At 43.4% G+C, this 27,987-nt stretch overlaps 2 protein-coding genes across 12 annotated transcripts in view; both read right to left on the bottom strand.

The window, feature by feature from the left end:
• The window catches only part of LOC124031534 (alpha-1,3-galactosyltransferase 2-like), a 20,198-nt gene extending 14,728 nt beyond the window's left edge, over positions 1-5,470 (bottom strand). The window contains exons 1-4 of one of the 11 annotated variants that reach the window (XM_046342895.1): positions 5,190-5,470; positions 5,027-5,068; positions 4,709-4,747; positions 2,711-2,803 (exon numbers count right to left, since the gene is read on the bottom strand). In XM_046342895.1, coding sequence (XP_046198851.1) covers positions 2,711-2,803; positions 4,709-4,713 — 98 coding nt within the window. In that variant the 5' untranslated portion in view covers positions 4,714-4,747; positions 5,027-5,068; positions 5,190-5,470. The other 10 variants (XM_046342893.1, XM_046342892.1, XM_046342903.1 and 7 more) reach the window with 10 other exon arrangements.
• A 421-nt stretch (positions 5,471-5,891) lies between these two features.
• On the bottom strand, positions 5,892-27,769 carry znf362a (zinc finger protein 362a). The gene is made up of 9 exons (XM_046342890.1): positions 27,639-27,769; positions 23,642-23,705; positions 22,992-23,244; positions 22,479-22,604; positions 20,784-21,120; positions 20,445-20,669; positions 18,316-18,394; positions 8,257-8,415; positions 5,892-8,020 (listed from the first exon to the last, which is right to left on the bottom strand). Exons 2-9 carry the CDS (start codon positions 23,702-23,704, stop codon positions 7,904-7,906), a joined length of 1,359 nt encoding a protein of 452 aa, XP_046198846.1. The 5' UTR covers position 23,705; positions 27,639-27,769; the 3' UTR covers positions 5,892-7,903.
• Between the last annotated feature and the right edge of the window lie 218 nt (positions 27,770-27,987).

The raw sequence follows: 27,987 nt of genomic DNA, 5'->3' as shown, positions 1-27,987 counted from the left end.
AGTTTCAGAAATAGAGGGTCCAGATTGTCAAGCCCAGCTGATTTATACGGGTCCAGGTTTTGCAGCTCTTTCAGAACATCTGCTATCTGGATTTGGGTAAAGGAGAACCTGGAGAGGCTTGGGCGAGGAGCTGCGGGGGGGGACGGAGCTGTTGGCCGAGGTAGGAGTAGCCAGGCGGAAGGCATGGCCAGCCGCTGAGAAATGCTTGTTGAAGTTTTCGATAATCATGGATTTATCGGTGGTGACCGTGTTCCCTAGCCTCAGTGCAGTGGGCAGCTGGGAGGAGGTGCTCTTGTTCTCCATGGACTTCACAGTGTCTCAGAACTTTTTGGAGTTGGAGCTACAGGATGCAAACTTCTGCCTGAAGAAGCTGGCCTTAGCTTTCCTGACTGACTGCATGTATTGGTTCCTGACTTCCCTGAACAGTTGCATATCGCGGGGACTATTCGATGCTATTGCAGTCTGCCACAGGATGTTTTTGTGCTGGTCGAGGGCAGTCAGGTCTGGAGTGAACCAAGGGCTGTATCTGTTCTTAGTTCTGCATTTTTTGAACGGAGCATGCTTATCTAAAATGGTGAGGAAGTTACTTTTAAAGAATGACCAGGCATCCTCAACTGACGGGATGAGGTCAATGTCCTTCCAGGATACCCGGGCCAGGTCGATTAGAAAGGCCTGCTCACAGAAGTGTTTTAGGGAGCGTTTGACAGTGATGAGGGGTGGTCGTTTGACTGCGGCACCGTAGCGGATACAGGCAATGAGGCAGTGAACGCTGAGATCCTGGTTGAAGACAGCGGAGGTGTATTTGGAGGGCCAGTTGGTCAGGATGACGTCTATGAGGGTGCCCTTGCTTACAGAGTTAGGGTTGTACCTGGTGGGTTCCTTGATGATTTGTGTGAGATTGAGGGCATCTAGCTTAGATTGTAGGACTGCCGGGGTGTTAAGCATATCCCAGTTTATGTCACCTAACAGAACAAACTCTGAAGCTAGATGGGGGGCAATCAATTCACAAATGGTGTCCAGGGCACAGCTGGGAGCTGAGGGGGGTCGGTAGCAGGCGGCAACAGTGAGAGACTTATTTCTGGAGAGAGTAATTTTCAGAATTAGTAGTTCGAACTGTTTGGGTATGGATCTGGAAAGTATGACATTACTTTGCAGGCTATCTCTGCAGTAGACTGCAACTCCTCCCCCTTTGGAAGTTCTATCTTGACGGAAGATGTTATAGTTGGGTATGGAAATCTCTGAATTTTTGGTGGCCTTCCTGAGCCAGGATTCAGACACGGCAAGGACATCAGGGTTAGCAGAGTGTGCTAAAGCAGTGAGTAAAACAAACTTAGGGAGGAGGCTTCTGATGTTGACATGCATGAAACTAAGGCTTTTTCGATCACAGAAGTCAACAAATGAGGGTGCCTGGGGACATGCAGGGCCTGGGTTTACCTCCACATCACCCGCGGAACAGAGAAGGAGTAGCATGAGGGTGCGGCTAAAGGCTATCAAAACTGGTCGCCTAGAGCGTTGGGGACAGAGAATAAGAGGAGCAGGTTTCTGGGCATGGTAGAATATATTCAGGGCATAATGCGCAGACAGGGGTATGGTGGGGTGCGGGTACAGCGGAGGTAAGCCCAGGCACTGGGTGATGATGAGAGAGGTCAATGACCTGAAGAGAGCTGGGACCACAGTCTCAAAGAAAACCATTAGTAACACACTATGCAGTCATGGATTAAAATCCTGCAGCGCACGCAAGGTCCCCCGGCTCAAGCCAGCGCATGTCCAGGCCCGTCTGAAGTTTGCCAATGACCATCTGGATTATCCAGAGGAGGAATGGGAGAAGGTCATGTGGTCTGATGAGACAAAAATATAGCTTTTTGGTCTAAACTCCACTCGCCGTGTTTGGAGGAAGAAGAAGGATGAGTACAACCCCAAGAACACCATCCCAACCTTGAAGTATGGACGTGGAAACATTATTTGGGGATGATTTTCTGCAAAGGGGACAGGACGACTGCACCGTATTGAGGGGAGGATGGATGGGGCCATGTAGCGCGAGATCTTGGCCAACAACCTCCTTCCCTCAGTAAGAGCATTGAAGATGGGTCGTGGCTAAGTCTTCCAGCATGACAACGACCCGAAACACACAGCCAGGGCAACTAAGGAGTGGCTCCGTACGAAGCATCTCAAGGTCCTGGAATGGCCTAGCCAGTCTCCAGACCTGAACCCAAGAGAAAATCTTTGGAGGGAGCTGAAAGTCCGTATTGCCCAGTGACAGCCCAGAAACCTGAAGGATCTGGAGAAGGTCTGTATGGAGGAGTGGGCCAAAATCCCTGCTGCAATGTGTGCAAACCTGGTCAAAAACTACAGGAAACATATGATCTCTGTAATTGCAAACAAAGGTTTCTGAACCAAATATTAAGTTCTGCTTTTCTGATGTATCAAATACTTATGTCATGCAATAAAATGCAAATTAATTACTTAAAAATCATACAATGTGTTTTTCTGGATTTTTGTTTTAGATTCCGTCTCTCATAGTTGAAGTGTACCTATGATAAAAAATAACAGACCTCTACATGCTTTGTAAGTAGGAAAACCTGCAAAATCGGCAGTGTATCAAATACCTGTTCTCCCCACTGTATATAGCCATTGATTGGCAAATGGGAGGAGTTATGTTTGATTAGGGAGAGGGTATGTTAATTGTTTGGTTTGGGAGAGACATTCTCACCTTACTGACATGGGTGTGAAGTAGGCTATGAAGAGCAGCACAAAGGCACAGAATGCAACTGTTAATACACACTTTGCCTTGTACTTTAATCTGCTGGAAAATAGACAAGAAAATATTTAGTTAAAGGTGCAATAGAGAGTCAATGCAATAACTCATCAATAGGCCTATATTTCCTGAACATATGGCAAAACGACAAAATACCAGTTTAAGTCTGTTCTGACAGTGAAATATCATTGTCCCAACATTTTGACCCTTTTATTGTTTTCAATTTTATTAGTTCAGGGGATATGAAACGGATTTTACTTCAAATACATATTGTTTTTGAGTTTCCTAGTTCCAACTAGCACTTGAACCCGGGGAGTTTGGATTAGCATGGTCCCAGTCAAGGTGTTCATTTTTTCAAATGAATGAATACATCAAAATGAATTTAAAGTAAATATAATTAATGGGTAATTTCCTTTACCTTAAAAAATAAGTCTAACATTAATGACATACAGTGGGGCAAAAAAAGTATTTAGTCAGCCACCAATTGTGCAAGTTCTCCCACTTAAAGATGAGAGAGGCCTGTAATTTTCATCATAGGTACACTTCAACTATGACAGACAAAATGAGAAAAGAAATCCAGAAAATCACATTGTAGGATTTTTAATGAATTTATTTGCAAATGATGGTGGAAATAAGTATTTGGTCACCTACAAACAAGCAAGATTTCTGGCTCTCACAGACCTGTAACTTCTTCTTTAAGAGGCACCTGTCCTCCACTCGTTACCTGTATTAATGGCACCTGTTCGAACTTGTTATCAGTATAAAAGACACCTGTCCACAACCTCAAACAGTCACACTCCAAACTCCACTATGGCCAAGACCAAAGAGCTGTCAAAGGACACCAGAAACAAAATTGTAGACCTGCACCAGGCTGGGAAGACTGAATCTGCAATAGGTAAGCAGCTTGGTTTGAAGAAATCAACTGTGGGAGCAATTATTAGGAAATGGAAGACATACAAGACCACTGATAATCTCCCTCGATCTGGGGCTCCACGCAAGATCTCACCCCGTGGGGTCAAAATGATCACAAGAACGGTGAGCACCATCAGTAACACACTACGCCGCCAGGGACTCAAATCCTGCAGTGCCAGACGTGTCCCCCTGCTTAAGCCAGTACATGTCCAGGCCCGTCTGAAGTTTGCTAGAGAGCATTTGGATGATCCAGAAGAAGATTAGGAGAATGTCATATGGTCAGATGAAACCAAAATATAACTTTTTGGTAAACTCAACTCGTCATGTTTGGAGGACAAAGAATGCTGAGTTGCATCCAAAGAACACCATACCTACTGTGAAGCATGGGGGTGGAAACATCATGCTTTGGGGCTGTTTTTCTGCAAAGGGACCAGGACAACTGATCTGTGTAAAGGAAAGAATGAATGGGGCCATGTATCGTGAGATTTTGAGTGAAAACCTCCTTCCATCAGCAAGGGCATTGAAGATGAAATGTGGCTGGGTCTTTCAGCATGACAATGATCCCAAACACACCGCCCGGGCAACGAAGGAGTGGCTTCGTAAAAAGCATTAAGGTCATGGAGTGGCCTAGCCAGTCTCCAGATCTCAACCCCATAGAAAATATTTGGAGGGAGTTGAAAGTCTGTGTTGCCCAGCAACAGCCCCAAAACATCACTGCTCTAGAAGACATCTGCATGGAGGAATGGGCCAAAATACCAGCAACAGTGTCTGAAGACTTACAGAAAACGTTTGACCTCTGTCATTGCCAACAAATGGTATATAACAACGTATTGAGATAAAATTTTGTTATTGACCAAATACTTATTTTCCACCATAATTTGCAAATAAATTAATTACAAATCCTACAAATGTGATTTTCTGGATTTTTTTTCCTTCTCATTTTGTCTGTCATAGTTGAAGTGTACCTATGATAAAAAATACAGGCCTTTCTCATATTTTTAAGTAGAAGAACTTGCACAATTGGTGCAACTCACAGCCTACCTCATTGTGTGGCCAATGCGTTTTTTTTTCTTCCGAAGTCTGTTTCAGATGGTAAAAAGGAGTGAAACGAATATGCTGAGGGAATAACATTTTCATTGATAAAGTGAATACCAACCTGATGTTATTATGGCCATGACGAACAGCGCATTGTAAAGATAAGTCATTATTTACTTGGATTTAGGATAATAAAATGTAGGTGTGATACAAAGTAGCAATAGGGATAAGTCACAAATATCCCCAAAATATTACTAAGAGCGTTTACACAAATGAAAAACAGCAACAATGTCATCAGGTGTAGATGGAAATGTTGTAGCCTACCTGCTTGTTGACGCTGTAATAAACTGACGCTGCTTTCAAGTGCTAGTCAGAACAAAAAAACAAAAAAAAACAATCAGATTTGCAAACTGGTTGTAGCGATACAAGTGCAGCGTTCAACGAATCAGAACATGGCATTAATCTCAAGGGAAGAAGTATCCTGTACATTGAGGTTTGTAATTGTCAACAAAGGATTGGTTGCCATAGGTTGGTTGAAAAGGTAAATGGTAGGTGGTGAAACGTCACAACTCGGGTAACAAACATTTCGCCGAGTTTCCCTGTAATTACGATTTAGAGGGTCGTTAAAATGAAATTTCCAATTTGGAACTAGGAGCTCCAGATAACTCGCGGATAGTACGTGAACGCGGCATCTTTCCCCACGCCAACATGACTCATCCGACCATTCGTCGGACTGTCCTGAGCTCATTTGACATATCACACGACGGAGCGAGATATTTTCGAGATGAGGCGTGTGTGCCAAAGCAACAAGGGAAAGAAATAAAGAACAGTCTTAAATAAATTGCTAAGTTATAAAGCTTGGTGCTGAACATCACCAGGCGTGTATCAGAGTCAAATGCTTTTTGGCATCAAAAGGTCATGGAATGGTATGGGAGTGAATTTGGGGGCATGAACATGCATGAGGGAATCTATTGATTCAGGTGGATGAGCTAACCATTCCTGATTGCAGTGCATACCTTACACAGGTAGCTTACCTGAAAAGTCAAGTATCTCCAGCATCATATACCTTTTGAAATAAATGTTTGCCAAGGAACAGTTGATATCAAACGCTGATGTAGGTCTTGAAGTATAATTTATACATTATTATGTAAGGACATATTGGCCAATAAAAACAATCCCTAACTATTGGAACATTTGAATAGTTTTATTTTTTGCTCATTCTTACACAAAGTCAATTCAAGTCTTGACTGCGTGTAATGTGGACATGGTACCACAATGCATGACAAACGAAACAATGATTTTTGTAATAATAGCTAGACCTATATAATCATTTACTATAGAAAAGGGATTAACAGTTAATATAGTTTATTTACAGTATATTCCATGCTGTGAAATAAAATGCATAAAACACTGGGTACAGAGAGGCATCAATATGGGACAAATAAAATGTAATACAATGATACAAGTTAAGGCTTAAATGCGTATAAAATTAACAAAATGTTAATCATTCATATTTAGACATGAGAGCAAAATGATTACAAGACACAAGGAGGTCTTTTTGTACATAAAGATATCTATACATATTTCATGGGACACCCAAAACAGGAATTTACTCATTTTCAATTTAAACATTAAAGGGCATAAAATAACCTGCAGGACATAGATGCAGAATATATGTACAAATAATCACTCAATAGAAAAGGAGACAGTGAGGAGGCAGCACATGTTGTTCTTCGCAAAGAGCTTCACCGGTGTTAACCAATGAAAGGCCAGGAGGTATCACATTTTGTAATGTGCTCTGCCATCTTCTACCAGACAGCACACCATATCCATCACTGGCAGACACGGGGAAAATATACAAATTAAGAAGGATTACATTCATTTGGTTTCAAACCTGTGGATTCTCGTATTTGTACTTTCCATTCCTATTTCATAGGTAAGATAAAAGGAAATATGAGGAGACCCCTTCCTCATCTACGTCGGCAAACAATTCTTTGCTGCACACAGGCAGAGCTCATGCATGTAATTGACCACAGCATGACACATGGTAGAGGGTTCAATCGAGTCACATTGAAATGTTACATATAATGGAATGTGTGTTAAGATATTTCATACATTTCGATTTGAAATGAGTTGTCTGCCTCCATTCAAATCTTGTTGAAAATCTGTCAGGTACTGGAATGGCTTGAACCAACAAATATGTCAGTTCCATTATGGACAATTCTTTGTGCTACATTTCTTCAATACGTCACCAAAATATTTTTACTCTTACATGCTGAGTTTCTACAAATACCAACATCAGATTCAAAATATATTTTGGTGCTTTTCAGGATTGCCATAAGCAGTCCTTTTTAATACCAGGGACAATAATATTAACACGATGAAAACTACAACAATAAAACATAGGTATTGGCCCTCCATTTTGAAAGCCTTTTGTGTGCATTGTTGTCTAAAAGACATACTTAAGCGTTATAAAGCTTACATGAGAACAATTCCTTTTTAAGTAACAAAAGTGATGCAAACATTGACATTAGGCGTGGGAACAAAAAAATGCTTGGATACATGATTTAGTTGACCTAACCAAAAGGAAGGTAAAGTTCCCAATGTAAATATACTTTAGCAAAGCGTAAAGAGAGAAAAGGACAATATAGAAAAACATAGGAGTGGTCCTTTAATGCATTATAACACCTATGGTGAACTTTTTAGCTGCCTGGAGCAATGCCTTTTATTGTCTTAGTAGACTAAAAACCTTTTTGGCCAATACTATGAGGCCTGAAAGTGCTGTAAAATCATCTTTGGATGTCCCAAACATTTCCCAATCACACCATATAGATGACAGAAAAAAAGTCTACCCCTTGATAAGGTACAAATACAGTTTGACCCATTTTTGAAACCCACATGGGGTATACAAACAAACAAATAAAAGCCAATATCTGGGATTGATTACGCTTAAGTGGAGGGGTGTGACCTTACAGGGGTGTCAGGGGTAGGGTGTCAGGGGTAGGGTGTCAGGTCAGGGTGTCAGGAGTAGGGTGTCAGGGGTAGGGTGTCAAGGGTAGGGTGTCAGGGGTAGGGTGTCAGGGGTAGGGTGTCAGGGGTAGGGTGTCAGGGGTAGGGTGTCAAGGTAGGGTGTCAGGGTTAGGGTGTCAGGTGTAGTGTGTCAGGGGTAGGGTGTCAGGGTAGGGTGTCAGGGCGAAGTGCTCAGATGAGGGAGATCCGTATGGGGATACTGGGAGACTCCGTCCTCTGTGGAGAGTGATGGCTCACCAGGTGTTCCACCACCGTGTGTTTGGACATGTGCTTCATAAGGTAGGTCTCCTGAGGACAAACATCAAATAAAGGTTCAGTTAACACCAAGCTTCAGTAGACAACGAGGTATGAATGCTTCCCCAAAAGTGTAATTTTTAAAAGAGCGATGAGCTACAGTACCAATACTATTTATATATTGACTGAGAATTAAGAAACAACACTAGGACTCTGTCGCTAACGACATTGAGCATGTTTGCCCACATCCTGTGAAAACATCAGCTCATGCTGCCGCATAGCCTACTCACTGAGGTGTAGGCTCTGCCACACATGCTGCAGCAGTAGGCCTTGGCGTTTTTGATGGCATGCGCAGACAAGTGGATCTGCAGTGAGGCAGAGTCCGAGTAGGCACGGTAGCAGTTCGGACACTTGTAGGGCTTGTCTTTGTTGTGCTGTCTCTGATGAGACTGAGGCAGGGAAACAGAAGGACACAGTGATCACATTACACGATTCAAAGACCTATATAGACTTTCAGGGTAGGGAAACTTTATCTTGCTACAAATGCACTTCCTGTCAAACTTCCGGCCATCATCTGACCAGAATTCTGAGAGGTGGGAATAGAGGAAAATCATGCTGAAAATCCAATAACTTAAAACATAAAATAACAATTATTTCCAAAGGTTGTCAATATTTTCAGGTATAATAGCATGTGTGTGAAATATAAGAAGAATGAATATCATTGTTGTCTGTGAGTATGTTGATTTGATATGTTTATTGCCTTCTCTGGGACAAAATCCTTCGGTTGAAGGATCTACATTTACATTTACATTTAAGTCATTTAGCAGACGCTCTTATCCAGAGCGACTTACAAATTGGTGCATTCACCTTATGACATCCAGTGGGACAGTCACTTAACAATAGTGCATCTAAAACTTAGGGGGGGGGTGGGGTGAGAGGGATTACTTAACCTATCCTAGGTATTCCTTAAAGAGGTGGGGTTTCAGGTGTCTCCGGAAGGTGGTGATTGACTCCGCTGTCCTGGCGTCGTGAGGGAGTTTGTTCCACCATTGGGGGGCCAGGGCAGCGAACAGTTTTGACTGGGCTGAGCGGGAGCTGTACTTCCTCAGTGGTAGGGAGGCGAGCAGGCCAGAGGTGGATGAACGCAGTGCCCTTGTTTGGGTGTAGGGCCTGATCAGAGCCTGGAGGTACTGAGGTGCCGTTCCCCTCACAGCTCCGTAGGCAAGCACCATGGTCTTGTAGCGGATGCGAGCTTCAACTGGAAGCCAGTGGAGAGAACGGAGGAGCGGGGTGACGTGAGAGAACTTGGGAAGGTTGAACACCAGACGGGCTGCGGCGTTCTGGATGAGTTGAAGGGGTTTAATGGCACAGGCAGGGAGCCCAGCCAACAGCGAGTTGCAGTAATCCAGACGGGAGATGACAAGTGCCTGGATTAGGACCTGCGCCGCTTCCTGTGTGAGGCAGGGTCGTACTCTGCGGATGTTGTAGAGCATGAACCTACAGGAACGGGCCACCGCCTTGATGTTAGTTGAGAACGACAGGGTGTTGTCCAGGATCACACCAAGGTTCTTGGCGCTCTGGGAGGAGGACACAGTGGAGTTGTCAACCGTGATGGCGAGATCATGGAACGGGCAGTCCTTCCCCGGGAGGAAGAGCAGCTCCGTCTTGCCGAGGTTCAGCTTGAGGTGGTGATCCGTCATCCACACTGATATGTCTGCCAGACATGCAGAGATGCGATTCGCCACCTGGTCATCAGAAGGGGGAAAGGAGAAGATTAATTGTGTGTCGTCTGCATAGCAATGATAAGAGAGACCATGTGAGGTTATGACAGAGCCAAGTGACTTGGTGTATAGCGAGAATAGGAGAGGGCCAAGAACAGAGCCCTGGGGGACACCAGTGGTGAGAGCGCGTGGTGAGGAGACAGATTCTCGCCACGCCACCTGGTAGGAGCGACCTGTCAGGTAGGACGCAATCCAAGCGTGGGCCGCGCCGGAGATGCCCAACTCGGAGAGGGTGGAGAGGAGGATCTGATGGTTCACAGTATCGAAGGCAGCCGATAGATCTAGAAGGATGAGAGCAGAGGAGAGGAGAGTTAGCTTTAGCAGTGCGGAGCGCCTCCGTGATACAGAGGAGAGCAGTCTCAGTTGAATGACTAGTCTTGAAACCTGACTGATTTGGATCAAGAAGGTCATTCAGAGAGAGATAGCGGGAGAGCTGGCCAAGGACGGCACGTTCAAGAGTTTTGGAGAGAAAAGAAAGAAGGGATACTGGTCTGTAATTGTTGACATCGGAGGGATCGAGTGTAGGTTTTTTCAGAAGGGGTGCAACTCTCGCTCTCTTGAAGACGGAAGGGACGTAGCCAACGGTCAGGGATGAGTTGATGAGCGAGGTGAGGTAAGGGAGAAGGTCTCCGGAAATGGTCTGGAGAAGAGAGGAGGGGATAGGGTCAAGCGGGCAGGTTGTTGGGCGGCCGGCCGTCACAAGACGCGAGATTTCATCTGGAGAGAGAGGGGAGAAAGAGGTCAGAGCATAGGGTAGGGCAGTGTGAGCAGAACCAGCGGTGTCGTTTGACTTAGCAAACGAGGATCGGATGTCGTCGACCTTCTTTTCAAAATGGTTGACGAAGTCATCTGCAGAGAGGGAGGAGGGGGGAGGGGGCGGAGGATTCAGGAGGGAGGAGAAGGTGGCAAAGAGCTTCCTAGGGTTAGAGGCAGAAGCTTGGAATTTAGCGTGGTAGAAAGTGGCTTTAGCAGCAGAGACAGAGGAGGAAAATGTAGAGAGGAGGGAGTGAAAGGATGCCAGGTCCGCAGGGAGGCGAGTTTTCCTCCATTTCCGCTCGGCTGCCCGGAGCCCTGTTCTGTGAGCTCGCAATGAGTCATCGAGCCACGGAGCGGGAGGGGAGGACCGAGCCGGCCTGGAGGATAGGGGACATAGAGAGTCAAGGGATGCAGAGAGGGAGGAGAGGAGGGTTGAGGAGGCAGAATCAGGAGATAGGTGGGAGAAGGTTTGAGCGGAGGGAAGAGATGATAGGATGGAAGAGGAGAGAGTAGCGGGGGAGAGAGAGCGAAGGTTGGGACGGCGCGATACCATCCGAGTAGGGGCAGTGTGGGAGGTGTTGGATGAGAGCGAGAGGGAAAAGGATACAAGGCAGTGGTCGGAGACTTGGAGGGGAGTTGCAATGAGGTTAGTGGAAGAACAGCATCTAGTAAAGATGAGGTCGAGCGTATTGCCTGCCTTGTGAGTAGGGGGGAAGGTGAGAAGGTGAGGTCAAAAGAGGAGAGGAGTGGAAAGAAGGAGGCAGAGAGGAAAGAGTCAAAGGTAGACGTGGGGAGGTTAAAGTCGCCCAGAACTGTGAGAGGTGAGCCGTCCTCAGGAAAGGAGCTTATCAAGGCATCAAGCTCATTGATGAACTCTCCGAGGGAACCTGGAGGGCGATAAATGATAAGGATGTTAAGCTTGAAAGGGCTAGTGACTGTGACAGCATGGAATTCAAAGGAGGCGATAGACAGATGGGTAAGGGGAGAAAGAGAGAATGACCACTTGGGAGAGATGAGGATCCCGGTGCCACCACCCCGCTGACCAGACGCTCTCGGGGTGTGCGAGAACACGTGGGCGGACGAAGAGAGAGCAGTAGGAGTAGCAGTGTTGTCTGTGGTGATCCATGTTTCCGTCAGGGCCAAGAAGTCGAGGGACTGGAGGGAGGCATGGGCTGAGATGAACTCTGCCTTGTTGACCGCAGATTGGCAGTTCCAGAGGCTACCGGAGACCTGGAACTCCACGTGGGTCGTGCGCGCTGGGACCACCAGAGTAGGGTGGCCGCGGCCACGCGGTGAGGAGCGTTTGTATGGTCTGTGCAGAGAGGAGAGAACAGGGATAAACCGACACATAGTTGACAGGCTACAGAAGAGGCTACGCTAATGCAAAGGAGATTGGAATGACAAGTGGACTACACGTCTCGAATGTTCAGAAAGTTAAGCTACGTAGCAAGAATCTTATTGACTAAAATGATTAAAATGATACAGTACTGCTGAAGTAGGCCAGCTGGCAGTGGGTGCGTTGTTGACACTACACTAATCAAGTCGTTCCGTTGAGTGTAATAGTTTCTGCAGTGTTGCTATTCGGGGGCTAGCAGGCTAGCTAGCAGTGTTGTTTACGTTACGTTGCGTTAAAAGAACGACAATAGATGGCTAGCGAACCTAGAAAATCGCTCTAGACTACACAATTATCTTTGATACAAAGACGGCTATGTAGCTAGCTAAGTAGCTAGCTACGATCAAACAAATCAAACCGTTGTACTGTAATGAAAATGAAGTGAAAATGTGATACAACCTGTGAATGCGACCGGGTAGTTGAGTTCTATACAGAAGACGTTGGCTAGCGTTGGCTAGCTGTTGGCTAGCTAGCAGAGTCACCTACGTTAAGGACGACAAATAGCTGGCTAGCTAACCTCGGTAAATTAAGATAATCACTCTAAGACTACACACTCTAAACCTAAACAACACAATTATCTTGGATACGATGATACGATGATACGAAGACAGCAAAGACAGCTATGTAGCTAGCTGACACTAAACTAATCAAGTCGTTCAGTTGAGTGTAACAGTTTCTCCAGTGCAGCTAATCAGTGGACGTTAGCTAGCTGGCTAGTGAAGACTAGTGAAGACTACGTTAGGACGGCGAAATACGTGACAAGGCCAATGCAATCCGTTCCTCGCTGGAAGCCCCACCTTCCACAGGAGATAAGTGTGAGGCTCGGATTCATTCCTTCAATTTAATACCACTTTTTACTCTTTACGAGGAACAGGCAGCGCGGGGCCAAACAGTCAGGAGTGTGCAAAGCTGTCATCAAGACAACGGGTGGCTACTTTGAAGAATCTCAAATATAAAACACTTTTTGGTGACTACATTATTCCATATGTGTTATTTCATAGTTTTGATGTCTTCACTATTATTCTACAATGTAGAAAATAGTCAAAATAAAGAAAAACCCTTGAATGAGTAGGTGTGTCCAAACCTTTTTTTTATTTTTTTTATTTCACCTTTATTTAACCAGGTAGGCAAGTTGAGAACAAGTTCTTATTTACAATTGGGACCTGGCCAAGATAAAGCAAAGCAGTTTGACAGATACAACGACACAGAGTTACACATGGAGTAAAACAAACATACAGTCAATAATACAGTATAAACAAGTCTATATACAAGGTGAGCAAATGAGGTGAGAAGGGAGGTAAAGGCAAAAAAGGCCATGGTGGCAAAGTAAATACAATATAGCAAGTAAAACACTGGAATGGTAGTTTTGCAATGGAAGAATGTGCAAAGTAGAAATAAAAATAATGGGGTGCAAAGGAGCAAAATAAATAAATAAATAAAATACAGTTGGGAAAGAGGTTGTTTGGGCTAAATTATAGGTGGGCTATGTACAGGTGCAGTAATCTGTGAGCTGCTCTGACAGTTGGTGCTTAAAGCTAGTGAGGGAGATAAGTGTTTCCAGTTTCAGAGATTTTTGTAGTTCGTTCCAGTCATTGGCAGCAGAGAACTGGAAGGAGAGGCGGCCAAAGAAAGAATTGGTTTTGAGGGAGACTAGAGAGATATACCTGCTGGAGCGTGTGCTACAGGTGGGAGATGCTATGATGACCAGCGCGCTGAGATAAGGGGGGACTTTACCTAGTAGGGTCTTGTAGATGACATGGAGCCAGTGGATTTGGTGACGAGTATGAAGCGAGGGCCAGCCAACGAGAGCGTACAGGTCGCAATGGTGGGTAGTATATGGGGCTTTGGTGACAAAACGGATTGCACTGTGATAGACTGCATCCAATTTGTTGAGTAGGGTATTGGAGGCTATTTTGTAAATGACATCGCCAAAGTCGAGGATTGGTAGGATGGTCAGTTTTACAAGGGTATGTTTGGCAGCATGAGTGAAGGATGCTTTGTTGCGAAATAGGAAGCCAATTCTAGATTAAACTTTGGATTGGAGATGTTTGATATGGGTCTGGAAGGAGAGTTTACAGTCTAACCAGACACCTAAGTATTTGTAGTTGTCCACGTATTCTAAGTCAGAGCCGTCCAGAGTAGTGATGTTGGACAGGCGGGTAGGTGCAGGTAGCGATCGGTTGAAGAGCATGCATTTAGTTTTACTTGTATTTAAGAGAAATTGGAGGCCACGGAAGGAGAGTTGTATGGCATTGAAGCTTGCCTGGAGGGTTGTTAACACAGTGTCCAAAGAAGGGCCAGAAGTATACAGAATGGTGGCGTCTGCGTAGAGGTGGATCAGAGACTCACCAGCAGCAAGAGCGACCTCATTGATGTATACCGAGAAGAGAGTCGGTCCAAGAATTGTACCCTGTGGCACCCCCATAGAGACTGCCAGAGGTCCGGACAGCAGACCCTCCGATTTGACACACTGAACTCTATCAGAGAACTAGTTGGTGAACCAGGCGAGGCAATCATTTGAGAAACCAAGGCTGCCGAGTCTGCCGATGAGGATGTGGTGATTGACAGAGTCGAAAGCCTTGACCAGATCAATGAATACGGCTGCACAGTAATGTTTCTTATCGATGGCGGTTAAGATATCGTTTAGGACCTTGAGCGTGGCTGAGGTGCACCCATGACCAGCTCTGAAACCAGATTGCATAGCAGAGAAGGTATGGTGAGATTCGAAATGGTCGGTAATCTGTTTGTTGACTTGGCTTTTGAAGACCTTAGAAAGGCATGGTAGGATAGATATAGGTCTGTAGCAGTTTGGGTGAGAGTGTCCCCCCCTTTGAAGAGGGGGATGACCGCAGCTGCTTTCCAATCTTTGGGAATCTCAGACGACACGAAAGAGAGGTTGAACAGGCTAGTAATAAGGGTGGCAACAATTTCGGCAGATAATTTTAGAAAGAAAGGGTCCAGATTGTCTAGCCCGGCTGATTTGTAGGGGTCCAGATTTTGCAGCTCTTTCAGAACATCAGCTGAACGGATTTGGGAGAAGGAGAAATGGGGAAGGCTTGGGCGAGTTGCTGTTTGGGGTGCAGTGTTGTTGACCGGGGTAGGAGTAGCCAGGTGGAAAGCATGGCCAGCCGTAGAAAAATGCTTATTGAAATTCTCAATTATGGTGGATTTATCAGTGGTGACAGTGTTTCCTATCTTCAGCGCAGTGGGCAGCTGGGAGGAGGTGTTCTTATTCTCCATGGACTTTACAGTGTCCCAGAACTTTTTTGAGTTAGTGTTGCATGAAGCAAATTTCTGCTTGAAAAAGCTAGCCTTGGTTTTTCTATCTGCCTGTGTATAATGGTTTGTAGCTTCCCTGAACAGCTGCATATCACGGGGGCTGTTCGATGCTAATGCAGAACGCCATAGGATGTTTTTGTGTTGGTTAAGGGCAGTCAGGTCTGGGGAGAACCAAGGGCTATATCTGTCCCTGGTTCTAAATTTCTTGAATGGGGCATATTTATTTAAGATGGTTAGGAAGGCATTTAAAAAAAATATCCAGGCATCCTCTACTGACGGGATGAGATCAATATCCTTCCAGGATACCCCGGCCAGGTCGATTAGAAAGGCCTGCTCGCTGAAGTGTTTCAGGGAGCGTTTTACAGTGATGAGTGGAGGTCATTTGACAGCTGACCCATTACGGGTGCAGGCAATGAGGCAGTGATCGCTGAGATCTTGGTTGAAGACAGCAGAGGTGTATTTAGAGGGGAAGTTGGTTAGGATGATATCTATGAGGGTGCCCGTGTTTAAGGCTTTGGGGAGGTACCTGGTAGGTTCATTGATAATTTGTGTGAGATTGATGGCATCAAGTTTAGATTGTAGGATGGCTAGGGTGTTAAGCATGTTCCAGTTTAGGTCGCCTAGCAGCACAAGCTCTGAAGATAGATGGGGGGCAATCAGTTCACATATGGTGTCCAGAGCACAGCTGGGGGCAGAGGGTGGTCTATAGCAGGCGGCAACGGTGAGAGACTTGTTTTTAGAGAGGTGGATTTTTAAAAGTAGAAGTTCAAATTGTTTGGGTACAGACCTGGATAGTAGGACAGAACTCTGCATGCTATATTTGCAGTAGATTGCAACACCGCCCACTTTGGCAGTTCTATCTTGTCTGAAAATGTTGTAGTTTGGAATTCAAATTTCAGAATTTTTGGTGGTCTTCCTAAGCCAGGATTCAGACACAGCTAGAACATCCGAGTTGGCAGAGTGTGCTAAAGCAGTGAATAAAACAAACTTACGGAGGAGGCTTCTAATGTTAACATGCATGAAACCAAGGCTATTACGGTTACAGAAGTCGTCAAAAGAGAGCGCCTGGGGAATAGGAGTGGAGCTAGGCACTGCAGGGCCTGGATTCACCTCTACATCGCCAGAGGAACATAGGAGGAGTAGAATAAGGGTGCGGCTAAAAGCAATAAGAATTGGTCGTCTAGAACGTCTGGAACAGAGAGTAAAAGGAGGTTTCTGGGGGTGATAAAATAGCATCAAGGTATAATGTACAGACAAAGGTATGGTAGGATGTGAATACAGTGGAGGTAAACCTAGGTATTGAGTGATAAAGAGAGAGATATTGTCTCTAGAAACATCATTGAAACCAGGAGATGTCATTGCATGTGTGGGTGGTGGAACTAATAGGTTGGATAAGGTATAGTGAGCAGGACTAGAGGCTCTACAGTGAAATAAGCCAATAAACACTAACCAGAACAGCAATGGACAAGACATATTGACATTAATGAGAGGCATGCTTAGTCGAGTGATCAAAAGGGTCCAGTGAGTGGAGAGGTTGGTTGGGGGTCACGGCGATTTAGACAGCTAGCCAGGCCATCGGTAGCAAGCTAGCATAGGATGGAGGTCTGTTATTAGCCACCTCTTGCATTCCGTCAATAGATTAGTGGGGTTCCGTGTGGTAGATGGGATTAATCCAAATCACACAACAACAAAAATAAAAACAATAGATATAGTTATAGAGGCCCAAGAAGAAAACATAATAATAATAAAAATAAATACATTGTCCGATTGTCTATTCAGATAGGAGCCGGTAAGAGAGCTAACGGTTAGCAGGCCGCAGATGGGCGTTCAGGTAACGTCGCGACGGAGGAGCCAGCCGGATAACTCCTTCGGGTAGATAGCGTCAGGCAGTCCAGTTGTGAAGGCCCAGTGGGGCTCCGCGTAGGCAGTAAAACGGGTCCGGATAGGTGACTGCAGCCCAGGGGTGATTGATGGAACTCAGGAGTGATTGACGGAGCTGGCTAGCTCCGGAATAATTGAAGTTTGCTCCGGAATCGACGAAAGCCGATAGTCACACGGATAGCAGCTAGCTAGCTGCGAGATCCAGGTATGAATGTCCAGAGAGCAGTTGAAATCCAGGGACATGGAGAGAAAAATTGGTCCGGTATGTTCCGTTCCTTTGTACGGCGATAAGATTTTCGAGCTAAAGGATAGCTGATGACCACAAACCGTGGTTAGCTGAATACTAACGATTTGCCAGTAAAGAAGCTAACTAGCTTCTGATTAGCTTCTGGATTAGCTTCTGGGCTAGCTTCTGGCTAGTCTCTGGCTAGCTTCTTGGAGGATTACAGATTTGAGGTAAATAATACTTTTTTATAAATATAAATTGGTGAGGCGGGTTGCAGGAGTGTTTTGAAGATGAGTTGATGGAAAATAAAAATAAAATGTATGTGAAAAAAGTTGTAAATATATATATATATATATATATATATATATATATATATATATATACGGGACACGACAAGACGAGGACAAAAGACGTCTGAACTGCTATGCCATCTTGGTAGACAACACTTTGACTGGTACTGTACATACTACTTCAATTTCCTCAACTACCTCATACCCCTGCACATTTGTTCAGTACCGGTACTCCTTGTATATAGTCTCGTTATTGTTATTTTATGTGTTTCTATTTACTTATTTTGCTAAATGTTCTTACTTTTTAAACTCTGCATTGTTGGGAAAGGGCTCGTAAGTAAACATTTCACTGTGAAGTCTACACCTGTTGCAATCGGGGTATGTGTCAAAATACATTTGTTCCAATTGTTTATTTTAGTAGTGTGATTCATGCTAAAATTGTTCCTGTTCCCACCGAGGTGAAGAGCGGTGTAACTGAAGGAATAAAGCCTAGCCTTACGCTTATCAGATTTGTCAGGCGTAATTGTTCTTCAACCGAAGTCGCAAGTGCGTGACTTCCCCATAGTACATTTTACAGAAGTTAACTGACTGAAAACTAGAACAGGTTTGATGTGTGTGTGTGTGTGTGTGTGTAGGTTGATGGAAATTTTTTGGCCCGGGGAGCAAGAGGTGTGGTTAAAAGAACAGGATGTTTATTAAAAGACCAAGCATGAGGTTAACTGAAAACCCAGTCCAGTTCATACCTGCAGATTGGAGAGCTGAGTGAAGGCTTTTTCACAACCTGTATGGGCACATTTATAGGGCCGATCTCCAGTGTGAATCCTGTAAAAGATATAGTAAAGAGGAGATTTAATGAAGCTCCGGCACACTTGTCTATGGTGTCGACATAGGAAATAAATCTGGCCTACTGCCCTTTGACACAACCCCACTCTATCTTTCCCTTTTGTAAGCCTCTCTGTCGGTTCAATATAGTCAGAAAATATCTTAATATATACAGTTGAAGTTGGAAGTTTACATACACTTAGGTTGGAGTCATTAAAACTCCTTTTTCAACCACTCCACAAGTGTCTTGTTATCAAACTATAGTTTTGGCAAGTCGGTTAGGACATCTACTTTATGCATGGCACAAGTCATTTTTCCAACAATTGTTTACAGACAGATTATTTCACTTGTAATTCACTGTATCACAATTCCAGTGGGTCAGAAGTTTCCATACACTTCCAGAGTTGTGGCAAAATGGCTCAAGGATAACAGTCAAGGTATTGGAGTGGCCATCACAAAGCCCTGACCTCAATCCTATAGAACATTTGTGGGCAGAACTGAAAAACTGGTACTCTATAGGCCTACAAACCTGACTCAGTTACACCAGCTCTGTCAGGAGGAATGAGCCAAAATTCACCCAACTTATTGTGGGAAGCTTGTGGAAGGCTACCCAAAACATTTGGCCCAAGTTAAAAAATTTAAAGGCAATGCTACCAAATACTAAATTGATGTAATGTAAACTCCTGACCCACTGGGAATGTGATGAAAGAAATAAAAGCTGAAATAAATCATTCGCTCTACTATTATTCTGACTACTATTATTCTGACATTTCACATTCTTAAAATACAGTGGTGATCCTAACTGACTTAAGACAGGGGATTTTTTACAAGGATTAAATGTCAGGAATTGCGAAATACATCTATTTGACTAAAATGTTTGTAAACTTCCGACTTCAACTGTATACACTGAGTGTACAAAACATTAAGAACACCTGCTCTTTCCATGACAGACTGACCAGGTGAATCCAGGTGAAAGCTATGATCTCTTATTGATGTCACTTGTTAAATCCACTTCAATCAGTTTAGATGAAGGGGAGAAGGCAGGTTAAAGAATGATTTTTATGCCTTGAAACAATTGAGACATGTATTGTGTATGTATGCCATTAAGAGGGTGAATGGGCAAGAGAAAAGATTTAAGTGCCTTTGAACGGGGTATGTTAGTAGGTGCTAGGTGCACCGTTTTCTTAATCTATAACTGCAAGACTGCTGGGTTTTTCCACGCTCAACTCCAATGCTTCCCATAGTTGTGTCAAGTTGCCTGGGAGTTCTTTGGGTGATGGACATTCTTCATACACAAGGGATTGCTTGACAGGCCTAGACGTAGATTGTAGAAGTATCGGCCGACTTTAAATTGATTATTTTTAGTGTTTATTATGTTTACCTACGGATGATCAAAATGGTACTTTTGAATGCGTAATAGGCCTATCCTCCTGATTGATTGGTGATATGTTTATGCAATTAAAAACATACTAAACGGTGACATATTTGCTAAGATAACTTCATGAGTCAAATTATAAACTATGTGAGGAAATACCAAAAAATATCTTAGCAGATGAGTGGAAAAATACCAATTTGTATTTGTAGGGCTATTTATGGGAATCGTTCCCAATCACAGCCAGTTCGGCTGCTTTTAAGGAGCGGGGCGGCAGGTAACCTAGTGGTTGAAGCGTTGGGCCAGTAACCGAAAGGTTGCTAGATCGAATCCCCGAGCTGACAAGGTAAAAACCTGTCGTTCTGCCCCTGAACAAGGCAGTTAACCCACTGTTCCTAGGCCTTCATTGTGAATAAAAAATGTCTTCTTAACTGACTTGCCTAGATAAATAAAGGTAAAAGTATATATAAAAAGTTTTTAAAAATTATATATATATATTTTTTTTTTTAAATGTATAATCTATGAAGGCAAATAATTAACAGTACTGTAAATACACTTTAAAAGCGTAGTACACACATGACTTTGGGGTTCTGGGAAAGATACATCATCATCATCACTACACCGGTGAGTACATGAAAACAGTATTAAACTGATGATCAAATTAATCCATGATTTGACCTGGTGTGCTGCTGCAGGTGGGAAAGCTGGCGGAAGCATTTCTCGCAGTAGGAGCAGTGATAAGGTTTGACGCCCAGGTGTATGCGGAGGTGCTGGGCCAGGTAGGATGCGTTGGCGAAGGATTTGGAGCAGTGAGGACACTTGTGAGGCTTGGCCTCTGTGTGGGACTTGGAGTGGATCTGCATGTCTGACTTGGAGAAGAAGGTCAGCGGGCACGATTTACACCTGCGCAAAACAACACACACATGGAAGACACCGGAAGCAATCAATATGACAGTAAGACATTTGGAGGATAATCAACATGTAGCAGTCTGTAAAAAGGTTCATGTGTGCTCATGCCTGTAGCATTTGCCCTGTTTGGGGGTGATGGTGTGGCAGGATTGGTCGTTGCCTGAGGCTAGGATGGGGTAAGGCACCATCAACAGAGAGCCACCACCGTTCTCAGCTTTTATCTTCTTACGACCTCGCCCCTCCATCTTGGGAGGGGGCCCCAGCAGTCCAGCAAGGCCTCCGTTACTTTTGATTTGCTCCATCCCAGGGCCACTGGCCAAGCCTGAGAGGACATGATGTGGTGAGGGGGCTCCGCCTAGTCGGCTCAGACTATTGGAGTTGGGTGTGGTCAGAGTGACGGCCTCTGAGGTGTTATGGTTGCCCATTCGAGAGGAAAGTGGCAGACCTGGCAAGTCAAGAGGTAAAAATGACTCACAAACTAAATAATCACTATAGAATTATGTAATGACTAATCTCCAACAGAAGAATTCAGTCAGTTACATGTATACTTCTTAAAATTGTGCATACTTTTTCAGAGACAATGCTCAAAATTAACTATTGACATGTTCCCTTTTAGTTATTCGCTCAACATAGTAGAACTCTTTGTGCCTAGTTGTTGGCTGAAGTAGTTTGAAATCACATTGATACGCCAAAAGTCCTGTCACATTTTGAGAGGCCTGGATTAGTCTAAACGCCAACAGTACAGGAATCTTGGAATGGGCTATGGAAGTCTGCCTCTCTTTCCATGTGGGGGGGGAGTTGGGTAAGTTGAGCCATTTTTTACATTCAGCATCACTCCGTCAAGGGAAATATACTATTATTTCTAACAAAGATATCTACATATATTTTAGGGTGTTGTGTATCCCTATAAATAATCTGAATTCATGAAAACATAGCTTGTCTAAAAAAAGTGGCATCTTTGCACGAATGACTCCGGATGGGGGACAGGGTAAGTAAAGATGCCTACAATTTCTGTAATTAATTAAATATTACCACTACCTTCTTAAAACCAGGTCTATCTTTATTTCCCAAACACAATCACAATAACTTTTTTTTAGCCTTTTAATCATTTTAAGATATTTTTGTTGCATTTAAATCATTTTAAGCACATTTTAACATTTGCTTAACACCTAACAAACATGTTGTACTTCTTTTTAACATCTAACACAGGCCAGGCCCTGTTGTTACCTCATATGCCTTGCATTACACCTGGGAAGAAAACGCTACAATTTGCTCAACTTGCCATTGGCTCAACCAACTAACCCCATGGCCATTGGCTGAACTTAATTTGTAAGTCGCTCTGGATAAGAGCGTCTGCTAAATGACTTAAATGTAATGTAAATGTAAATGTACTTACCCCAAGGCAAACATTTTGACTATATTAGCCCTCACAGTTACAAGGATGTACTTTCATGCTAGGTTTAGAACCTCATATTGTAGCTTATAGAGACACCCAACTGATGTATAGAACTATTTTTAAATGACCTACTTTGATTTAGATAGAAGCATCATGAAACCTCTTAACACAATAAATGAATTTGACATGGTGAAAATCTTTTTTTTTGGACCTAACTTGCTTAACACCTTTTCCATGTGGTTTCTTCCTTCACAGACTCCATGAAATGATGACCTTGGTCAAATTATACATTTTGTGTATGGTTTCCTAGAAACAAGCATGGCTCAACTTACCCCTTTGGCTGAACTAACCCCAGTCTCTCCTATGTGCCAGACGGGCATTACTGTGTCAAAAAATCATGTGATTACCTGACAGGTGGTTCGTTCTAGAGGGTTGGTCTATGATTTGACGCAAATGCCAGTCTTCCCACAATCCTCTAGCTTTTATAGCTGTTTTATCATCCAGATTAAAGTTTACATCACCAAGAATACGTCCTGTTAGAGATGTGCAGAAAATTCACAGAATTTACAACAAAAAAAACTCTTACCATAGAAAATTAACAGGAAATATAAAGCCTGGCTCATACAAGGCTCAACAAGTATTTTCCCCATCCATCTATCAACGATAGAAAAAGATTATAAGTAGGCCTATTACAGTAATTACAAGTGACACAAAAAGTATTTATAAAAAGTGAGGGGATGTGTGCCAATCACTTGATGAGATTGAGGAGGATGGGAGGGGGTGTGATCACAAGACATACAGTAGAGACGCATTCTGATTTGAACCGCCTCTGAGAATAGAAGTGTGTGAGTGGTGGTGGTGATGGTCAATGGACAGTGGAGCCTGGCCTGGTGAAGGGAGGTGGGGGGCGGTCAGGGTACCTGCAACAGAGCTGGAGGCTGGCCGGGCGTGCAGGGCAATGTCTGGATGGGACGGGTTGTGGGCATGGAGTTCTTGTTGCATCTGCTGCAGTTTCTCAACTGTCATCTGGACATGCTGCCCACCTTCTGTCTGTGTAGGATTCCCCAGCAGTTGCTGTTGGGAGGGAACTGTGGAAGACGGCAGGTGGGGCGGTCTGATCTTCTCAGCCATCAGCTGTTCCTTGATCTTGTTGATCAACACAAGGTTATCCAGCTGAAAGCAGGGAGACAACAACACACAGAGACAGAAGAACAGTCCTTAGTTAACGTCTGTGTGGGCTTACATTCATTTGTTCTGCTTTGGCTCCCTCCAATGGACTCACAGGAAAATAACTCAACAATGTACCCGAAGCACATCAACAGTAATCTATGTCCTCTCTTCAAGTGAGTCGTAAAAAATAGTGCATACTTTACATGGACATTTGCATGACAATCAAGCGGGCAAAATACCTTTCACTGCTCTTGGGTCTCAATGTTACATCACCTAGAATAATAATTGACAATCTTCACAGTCTACTGTCCGCCATCATCATCTTCTTCCTCATCCTCTTTTATACTAACTACCCTGTTGTTGAATGTGAGGGTAGAGTCTTAAGACAGTCAGTACTCACCTGGCCAGGCATGTTGGGTGGTGGGGGCCAGAAGTAGGGATTATTAAAACGAGGTTCAGCCATCCTGTGACAAACAAACCAGATGTAAATAATACCTTCTGCACACTGTCCATATAAAGAGATATGACAGCAACAACACAGCTAATTCAGCCTCACAATTCTTCAGAACTTTAATGAGTTCATAAATAGTTGCTGAATCTCCAATAGACTTCTTGCAATAGACGTATGTAGTTAATGCTGGCCATTTAGCCACTTGCCAAACACTGGGCGTACGTTTGTAAATGTATTGTATTCTAGCCTCACGGTTCAAAGTAAATGGAACTACTTTCTAACTTTCTCCCCTCCTCTTCCGCCGTCATGTCCACCACGGAAGTTGTTCCAGTTCCACACGCACTGTAGCTAAGTATAGAGCTTAATAATCGCACTTTTCTGAGTCACAACTTCCCGACCGTCACCCCACAAGACAGCTGAGAATTTGCAGAGGATTCAAATAAAATAAAATGTGTGACTCAATAGGGATCCCGTCATTAGGCAGGGAAATACCCATGAGGCCTTGTTTATTCTCCCTCTCCATCAGCAGACACTCTAACCATCACACTGCATGATGGGCATCTCCCCAAATAAACACCATAACATCACATGGGAGCTATAGCTTGTTAAGAAACACACATATTGGCAGTTCCCTATACCTATTTTGTGATTAAAGATAGAATTGCTTTGATGGTTGAGGCGTTTGAAAATAGATGGTATTTCTGTAGCCTCCACTGTCGATATTTTCATAGGGAACAAAATAACCTATATCCCTGACGTTCCACTGAATCAATTAAGAGTGAATGTCATTGAACAGGCTTTTACTCCAATCTCTCTAGGAAAAAGTCACATTTGGAAGAATTTGGGGCAAGTGGCATTGCTGCTCTTTGTCCCATGGTAGAGCCTGCTGCTCTCTCATAGATGTCTGCGATCTGTGGGCTTTCTTTCCATCGCTTCTCTCTTCAAGCCTTATTCATTTCTTTATATGACATATTGCATTGTGTGTTTTGGCACAGTCCACCATTCTAAAGTCTGTTTGACTTCGCAGCAGCGTAACACAGTCCACTTGCATCAGCCAAAAGAAACTAAAATGATACGTCCAGCCGTATGAACAAAAACACAGAAAATATTTCCCTAATCATGCCGACAGGGTGTCCATTTCACTTCCTGGAGGCACTCTGAGTCTCCTGGGCAAGAGCGGAATATAGTTAGAGAGTTGATCATCTCCCCCATATGACGGCTGTCTCTGTCTTTGATATGCCATGTTTGATGTTGGTGATAATAACAACACATCTTCATAGGCAACAGAGGAAAGTGTCAAACTATATTAAAGTAGAGTCCTTTGTGTATTCGAGATGGAGTTTAGAGCATCCTGTCAGACGGAGGCTGTAACGCCTACAAATGTATTACTGCCATAATCAACAATCAAACAGGGGGAAAAAATCAGTCTATGCCATGGCAACCCCTAGAACCAAGACTGTATACTGTTTTCAATAAATCAATCACATTTAACTCGACACTAAACTGACAGACTTTTTAAAAGGTTATTTCAGGGATAACATGGACATTGTTGAGAATCAAGCCTTGGATCAGGTCCAGCTGCAAGATCTATAAAAAAAAGAGTCAGTGCCCGGAATGTTCTGTGTGCAGGTTTCAATCTAAATCAATTACTCAATTAGCAAGACAATCAAATAGATTAAATCTTAACTCTTCCACGTAACTAAGCCTGCAGAGAGAATAGGTGATAATAGGTTGCTAATCTGATATACTAACTGTTTCTTATTGATACTCAGCTGGAGTAAAATCCAACACAGTTCTACACTTTGGGTCCCCGGGATCAATGTTGGGAAATGAACACACTTCACTCTTGTTATTGACTGAGCCCTTTGAAATCCCCATAATGCCAAATTCCGATTGCAGCCACACTCTGTAAAATGTGCCAACCATCAAAGAGTTGACCAGTGCAAAAATGTTTAACAAAGGAGCAAATGTATCCCATTACCTTCCCACATGCAAACATGGCTTGATTTCCATTATGTATAAGTAGTGCTCAAGTTCCTATTCAAGGAGAGCAACATTACTTTTTAATACTTTTAATAATAATTCTAAAAATTAATACTTTTTAGTACTTGCCTACGGAGCTGTGAGGGGAACGGCACCTCAGTACCTCCAGGCTCTGATCAGGCCCTACACCCAAATAAGGGCACTGCGTTCATCCACCTCTGGCCTGCTCGCCTCCCTACCACTGAGGAAGTACAGTTCCCGCTCAGCCCAGTCAAAACTGTTCGCTGCTCTGGCTCCCCAATGGTGGAACAAACTCCCTCACGACGCCAGGACAGCGGAGTCAATCACCACCTTCCGGAGACACCTGAAACCCCACCTCTTTAAGGAATACCTAGGATAGGATAAAGTAATCCTTCTCACCCCCTCCCCCCTTAAAATATTTAGATGCACTATTGTAAAGTGGCTGTTCCACTGGATGTCATAAGGTGAATGCACCAATTTGTAAGTCGCTCTGGATAAGAGCGTCTGCTAAATGACTTAAATGTAAATGTAATAACAACAAAAATGTAACCCACATTTGTGACAGTATACAATATTGAATCAAGTTTCAATTGTATTGAGGAATCAAGTCTTCAATTGAAATACTACACTATTTTGCATTAGTTGTTACAGACAGTGAAATAGCCACCTAAACTACAGACAGTGAACCACCGAAACTATTTGAGTCACCGCAGAAATAGCTGCATGCTGAAAACATCTGTGGTGAGAACCGCTATCTGAAATGTGTCCGCAGATTTAAAGTACATTTGAACCGATATCAGTGATTGTATCGTTCTGTATCATGCCCCTACGCAATAAAAACCCAAATACTGCTGTTTCTCAAAATGGTGTCTATTGCTTTCTAACCAGTCAGATGTACGATTTTTAAAATTACTGTAACCCATAAACCGAAATGTATAGGCTAGTCGTGTTTAAGGAAATTAAAAATATTAGGCTGCAGGTTATCCATCTTCAGACAATTAGCGGCAAATTAGATAGTCAGCCTCGGTCAATAGTGCAACATTAGCCCAACGTCATATTTGCAATACGAATACTATAGGCTATTATTTGCTCTATAAATCATTATCTTAAAACAGAAAATAAATGAGTACTCAATTATCAGCCTATAACAAGGGTAGACAAATCACTTGAGGCAGGTCTAGACTTGTGAACTAAAAACAAAAGTTAGCCTACTTAACTTTTCCTTATTCTATCTGGACGTCTACGTCTATTTGCAGATCAAAAATACAATAAAAACCTTTAGAACTTAAAACGCTAACACATAACACAACATATAAAGATCATTTTGACTGCAGAGCAACTCTGATCCCCCCTGGTGCCTCGCTCCACAGCCTCCCACATTCTCAGACAGTTTTATTTAAAGAATTCAGACAAAAGGAAAACAAAAATGGCAGCCTGTCTTATTTTTTATAAGGACTGGACGCCATATTCTGCAGATCCCAAACGTACAGTACTAATTCGCCTAAAAAAAGTAAACGTGTCTCGATGCATGCACATTTGTAATCCATTTATTTGCATTAGCGTAAGTGTTCGGATGATTGTTTACTTAGATTTGCAGGTTTGAATAGCCCGGCTCGAGGAAGAAAAAAAACGAGACACTTCCTACAACAATCATGCCTTGCAAAATGCAATGCGTTATGGACAACTGGGTTCTCTCGCTATGCAAATCCATAATTTAGTTCCAGAATAGTAGCATAACTGCATCGCATCTGCCGCATTTCCGTGTGCTATGCACAATATGACTAGAACGTTGTCCTTTTCAAATATGCTCTGGTAATGGCTAGTATTTTTTTATTTGAACTTTTTGACGACTCAAATGGTAGCGATAACTGCTTTCAAAATAGCAATGCAGCCGAACGTTTTTAAATTTGCACACAAGAGAGGAGAAAAAATGTATACAAACCTGACACCTCGATGGTAGATTTAATGATATTTTATAAAATAATAAGATGTTCCTTTTGCTTGCCTTCAGTCGGAGTTCAGACCTTCCGGGTCGCCTACTGTTCACTTCTGGGTGCTGCAGGCAAGGATTTGCTTTCACTGAAGCAGATTTTGGAAATATAAAAACTACAAAATAGGCCTAAAGATATTCAGAATTGACATAATTGCTGTGATATAAACTTGGTTTAGGATATGCCTCATTGTAGTGACATAATTGGTGACAGCTTTTCGTTTGACAGGCTGTCAACTGTCTGCACCATAATATCAAGGCATCATCATTTCTCAACTGCTTTACGTGAGGGATGACCAGG

The sequence above is a fragment of the Oncorhynchus gorbuscha genome, linkage group LG03 (assembly GCF_021184085.1).
Source record: "Oncorhynchus gorbuscha isolate QuinsamMale2020 ecotype Even-year linkage group LG03, OgorEven_v1.0, whole genome shotgun sequence".
Lineage (NCBI taxonomy): Eukaryota > Metazoa > Chordata > Actinopteri > Salmoniformes > Salmonidae > Oncorhynchus > Oncorhynchus gorbuscha.
The sequence above is the reverse complement of the archived record's forward strand: the minus strand, read 5'-3'. Positions and strand labels throughout refer to the sequence as shown.